Here is a 6,000-nt window from a genome sequence, read left to right as displayed (position 1 = left end):
AGTGTGACTGCAGCCTAGGTATGTGCACACGTCAGGATTTCTAGCAGAAATTTTCCTGACAAAAACCGGACATTTCCGCCAGAAATCCACATGCGTTTTTTTTGCGGTTTTCATGCGTTTTTGTGCGTTTTTTCCCAAATGCATAGAATTGCGGGAAAAACTTGGAAAATCCGCAAAATTAATGAACATGTGGCTTTTTTTTTCCGTGATGCGTTTTTTCCCCGGAAAAAAATGCACCATGTGCACAAAACATGCAGAATGCATTCTAAATGATAGGATGCATAATGTATGCGTTTTTAATTAGTATTTATAGCGAAAAAACCTGAACGTGTGCACATAGCCTTACTTTTCTGCCAGTTTTAGTCAGGAGGACATTCCCAGTGTGCTGCCCAGGTGGGGAGGACATCAGTGCTGCCTGCTCCTGCTACAATCCCCGCTTGCAGTGAGGAATCCAGGCCATTTTTACCTTGAGCCCTGGCTGACTAAACGCCCCAGCACTATTTCCCAGGAAGGCTTGTGTAATGCTAGCGATAGGGGAGACTCTCGGGCATGCGCAGTGGCGCTCTTCTTGTACATAGCGAGGCTGGAGTGGGCAGAGCTGGCACTACACCTGCAGCACCACAGTCAGTGGACAGCTCCGCTCTGCAGCAGCAGCACGACCCAGGTAACCGGCGCCCTGCCCGTGCCTCAGCCCCCCTCCGGGCATTGGCCTCCCCTCACCAATGTCATCCGGTGCTTGATTGCAGATCACGGGCTGCAGGGCTCCCGCCACACACAGCATCGTCCCCGGAAAGGCTGCAGGGAGCATTCTGCGGAGGAATCGCCCGGCTTCCAAGTTCCCACAACTTCCAGGCACTTGACAAAGGGCAGCGATGGAAACCAAAGGTAGGAGAGGCTGCTCCCCCTGCTGTGTGTGCTCTCGGGTGGGAGACTGCAGTGCTGTGGGGAGACCGTGCACAGCCCAATGCAGCAGTGCTGGGAGCTGTCCTGTGCTCCTGCTGGAGCTGAGCAGCCAGGGATCGGCCTGTGTCATTGCGAGGTGTGCTGCTGCTGCTGGCCATCACTAATGGATGCAGGGTGTCTGGGCAGGGGGCTCAGCCTCCATCACTGCCATAAAAGTTCTCTGCCTGCTGATCCTGGGGAGACCCACACCCTCTAGTTCCCCCAGTGCCAGCTTCGGCAGATTGCACCCAGCATACTGATTCTCCCTGGCACATGATGGCAGAGAAGCCTGTGCACTTAGATGATAAAAATGCAGTGTATGCACAGGATCCGGGTTGTACAGTCCTGTATCCATTCATCCATGTATGTGGAGTGAAGGCCATTATCACACAGGCCTGTGTTTTGTCTTGAGAAGGTGTTCTCTTACATTTAGGATCAGGTAGATTTTTTGTAGGAAGGCTTCACCCCCTCCTTGTATACAGGCAGAGCTCAGAATTACTATACAGAACTATAGGCCTGTATATATGGCGGTTTTCTGGGAACAATCTGGGGAACACATCATAAAACATGTCTGATTTCTGCTCTGTTTCTTCTTGTGTCTCAAATGCAGTTCTGTAAAAAAAAAAATTATGTAACCCCCCCCAAGCAAAAACTTGCAGTAGTAAGTTCTCCGATGAGATATTGTACATGATCCGTCCTGAAGGTCACACACTAATACTGATGTAGTTAAGCCATCATATCAGAAGGAACAGCATGTTGAATCGTCGCACGGAGGCTTCACACACAATAATGGAGGCTCCTCGGATGTTCTAGGTTCCAGCCCATGAAATAGATTTTGCAACAGTTCAATGTTCACTACTGCATAGGGAATTCCACATGCGCGTATAACGCTCTCCACCATCAATTATGCTGCCAGTTAGGAATTGTCAATAACATAAAAGACTCACAAACTTTTGTGACTCTGACCTGACTCTTATGCATTAGTTCACGTGCGGCCATCGGCGTGCAAAGCTAATTCATAAAGAACCTGTGTTTGATTATAGAGAAATGCAATACCGAATTTGTATGACTTGCTACACCTTAAAGATTTATCACAGAAGATCAAGGAGAGGAGGTTCGGTACGCTCTAAGTAGCAATGTATTCCTTGAATGGTGTTTAAAAAAAAAGAATAATAATGATTTATACAGAATGACAGTAATAACTTCATAGTCCTTGGATTATTTTCAGATACATCAAACTATTAAGAAATCGGGAGCAAAATTGATCTTTTACTTCAAAGCTCGTCAGTGTTTTATTGTGCGTTATTTGGTAAATAAGAGACAGCAAAACTACAACCAACAAGGCTATAAAATAAACAGAGAGGCCAATAATAATACTTCCAGATGTATCACTAAACATTCCCATACTTTACAGGATCTTTCATCGATTGACAGTCTAGTATGGATACAAGTTCTGGATAAGCTGGCTGCTGCGTCCTTAAATGGGACATGGAATCTATTCAAAGAGTGATAATACGTTCTGATAATATCCATAAACATTGAAAGTTTATGGCCTCTTCTATTTTATCTCAGTGTCACAAAACAAGCCCAGATGCATCTTTTTCATAATTTTTTATAGAATTATTATTGACAAAGTAAAGAACATGCACAAGTTACCATAGTAAAAAGCCATATAGGTTCCATATGGTTTGTGATATATGCATTATATATATATGCATATATATATATATATATATATCCTGTAATTTTCTTTGCAGGAAAGTGGATGGGGTCTAAGCTGAGCATTCAGTCCAGGGTATTTTATGATGATGCAGTAAAATACTCAGTTAAGATACTGTATCTTGACGTGAGTTCATTTCCTTGATTTATCCATCAATTATACATGTGCTATGTTGGATAGCTTGCATTTAGCACTAATGGAATATGGGAATTCATATATTTATGTATATATCTTTTTTTATGACTGGTAACTTGCTGGTGTTCAACACGGAGTGCTGGTTGCTGCATTCAGGAAAACTGAACCAATATGAGAGGCGTGAATAGTGACCTGATGCTGACAAATTCAGTCAATACCTAAACATTTCACGTGTGACTGCAGGAGTCCCTACAGTAGTCTCCAAAGAGAATGAGTTCCAGCAAGAAAATAGGTGATGCTTGGAATCAATTCTTAAACTCGTTACTTACAGAAAGTTAGCTTCTGATCTTTACCCCTTTATTCCATCATTTTGTTAGGTATTGAGACAAAATCTCCAGTTACTACACTGCTCCTTCTATGTCAGTCCAGCATAGGGACAACTTTCATGTGAAGACCAAGCGACCAGTTTCTTGACATACCAGACTCGATCGTGACTTGACAAAACAAGCTCATTGTGCTGAAATGTGGTGAATTATGCGAAATGTCCAAACAATAGACCTGTCCTATAAATGGGTATTCCCATCTCATAAAGTGGTGGGATACTGCTAGGATGTACCATCACTTTATAGTTAGTAAAGAATAGATCTGACCAACGGGACCCTACTGATCCTGAGAATGAAGGGACTGTTGCACAGTCCTTGGTACCACTGTGCATGGGAACTGCGGCAGAGTTGCTGTATAATTAATGTGGACATCTGCAGTGGAGGGGCCCTTCATCATGACGGCAGGAGAGAGACCCAGAAGTCAGACCCCCATTAATCATAAAGTGATGACATATCGGAGCAATATGCCATCTCAGTTTTTACTTGTTTCTGGTGTTTCCACCTTTATAATCAAACCCCCCAATTGTTTCTCCGTAATACTGACAGAAATAATCACATTTTGTTTTCACAAATATAAAAAAAAATTGCTATTTTAACCTAGGGAATGTTACCTTTCCTTCTTATATTCATTTTTCCAAGAACATTTACTTCTACACTCTTCTTGTGAACACTCCGCTCAGCTAATTAGAGCATTCTCCAAGGCGCTGTCTGTTCTCCGTTGATTGTTAGGTACTTGCAAGATAGTTGCTACAGGATAAGAAAGTGTCTGGAAATGTCCAAGAGAAGCATATCATTCATATGCTGTTTTCCAGACAAAGAAGCACAGACAGGTTGAATTCGATGGACTTATGTCTTCTTTCAACCTTTATAGTTTTATAGCTACGGCACATTTAAGATGAAGCTAGCCCTATTCCATTCTTGTAGAAGATTGTGTCTTGTTGTCTAAACTCCTATGTTTTCCGGTTTCTCACCTCTCGTGCTCTGAGCACTATTGCCGACGTCACTAGTCCTTGATCTCACCGTGAGGATGATTTGTAACTCTTTCCGCTTACAGAGATGTGTAGAGTATTAAGTGAATGGGATGACGGACCACATTGCTTACCAGGCAGTATGTTTGTCTGCAATTGCTATAGATTTTTCTCCTCGGCTTTCTGGACATTTTTGCCTTAAGAACAGACTTCAATAATGCTACTAATACATTGAAATGTCCATTAAACAGGATTAGAAAAAAGGTGCTGCCTCGTTTTTTCTTTTCCCCCAAATTAGTGTCACTCTTGTCCAGCTTTGTGGTATTTTAGGAAATGGGGTAAAGTTGTGATACCAGACCCAACTTGTGACAGGGTAGCAGCCATTCTGGAAAAAATAACTTATGACCCTCTACCACTCAACATTGGTACTATATACACAGACTACTAGCAATATTCTATTCAGCAAGCTATAAAAAATAAGAATAATTGTGGAGACTGATATTTGTGTTCATATGCGGTATAGTATATATTATATATATATATGATGCACTCCCAGGAGACATTTTATCCCCTGATCCTTTTTAAATATGTCTGTAATTTAGTATTTAGTGTAGTTGCTTTACAAATACTTTCCGATTGCCGACTTCCCAAGTTTTCCTCCTTTGCATCACATGACCGCTTGTCTTGGCAGGTCACACTTGGACTGCTGTGTGGTACGGTACTGCTTCCACAAGTGTAAGACTATAGGCCTCAGAGCAAGGCTCCATAGATTACACTGCGAAAGTGACTTCTGGTCTTCAAATAAACCTGTGTGATCCAGCTAGTCTGATTTGATTGAGAAGAGGACTGTAGCTGTAAATCAGGGAAGTCGGCCATTACTAAGCAATTTAATGTACTTACATTACAGACTTAATTACAAAGTATTAGGGGAAAATATTTTTGCTGTAACTGCTTCCTTAATATAACATCTGACATTGTAACGCATAGTTTATATGGATTAGATTGTAATAACAGTGGGAAACAGTCAGCTTCAAGAGAGGAAGGGTTCACATATCTCTTATAGTTAAATGCCGACCCATCGGAATCAGTTTGAGGATCTCAAATGGTCCACTGGACGTTATGTGAGTCTTATCAGTTTGTAATCCTGGACAAGACATGTAGTCCGATGTCCATGCATAACCCGCCCATATGTGCTATTTTCTTCCTTTTCTGTTTATAAGCCAGTGATGGGCAACCTTTTGAGCTCGGTGTGTCAAAATTCGCCAAAAAACCGAGCATAACTTGGGTGGTGTGTCACCTTGATAAAAAAACAATTTTGCGACATGTATAGTTTAAATAACAAATATGTATAATTAGAATTAACTTACCTGCTTAGTGACTTCTTTGTTCATCTGTCAGTTGGTTTCTTTTGTTGGTCTTGCTATTATTTAACTTGTGTGGGGTGCCGTGAACTAAGATAAGTGAGGGGGAGGGGGAATTCTTCCAGTGATGGCGAACCTGTGGCACTCCAGCTGTTGCAAAACTACAATTCCCATCATGTCTTTACAGCCAAAGCCTTTGCTTTGAATGGCCAGCCATGATGGGAATTGTAGTTTTGCAACAGCTGGACTGCCACAGGTTCGCCATCACTGATGCCTCCCTCTCACTTATCTCAGTAATGGCCAATGACACCCCACAGTTCACTGGATGATGGTTGCTGTAGTAGTCACAGGGCCTCAGTCCAGACAGCAATCACAGGGCCTGAGTCCAGACAGCAATCACAGGGCCTGAGTCCAGACAGCAATCACAGGGCCTGAGTCCAGACAGCAATCACAGGGCCTGAGTCCAGACAGCAATCACAGGGCCTGAGTCC

General features: G+C 42.6%; 1 protein-coding gene across 1 annotated transcript in view; it reads left to right on the top strand.

Annotated features, from left to right (window-relative positions):
- The first annotated feature begins 542 nt into the window (after positions 1–542).
- FGF12 (fibroblast growth factor 12) overlaps positions 543–6,000 on the top strand; it is a 628,397-nt gene continuing 622,939 nt past the window's right edge. The window contains exons 1-2 of the mRNA XM_077290312.1: positions 543–664; positions 747–885. Of these exons, the coding sequence (XP_077146427.1) occupies positions 873–885 (13 nt within the window). The 5' untranslated portion in view covers positions 543–664; positions 747–872. The remainder of the gene's footprint in view (positions 665–746; positions 886–6,000) is intronic.

Source organism: Ranitomeya variabilis, chromosome 2 (assembly GCF_051348905.1).
Source record: "Ranitomeya variabilis isolate aRanVar5 chromosome 2, aRanVar5.hap1, whole genome shotgun sequence".
NCBI classification, from domain to species: Eukaryota; Metazoa; Chordata; class Amphibia; order Anura; family Dendrobatidae; genus Ranitomeya; species Ranitomeya variabilis.
The sequence above is the reverse complement of the archived record's forward strand: the minus strand, read 5'-3'. Positions and strand labels throughout refer to the sequence as shown.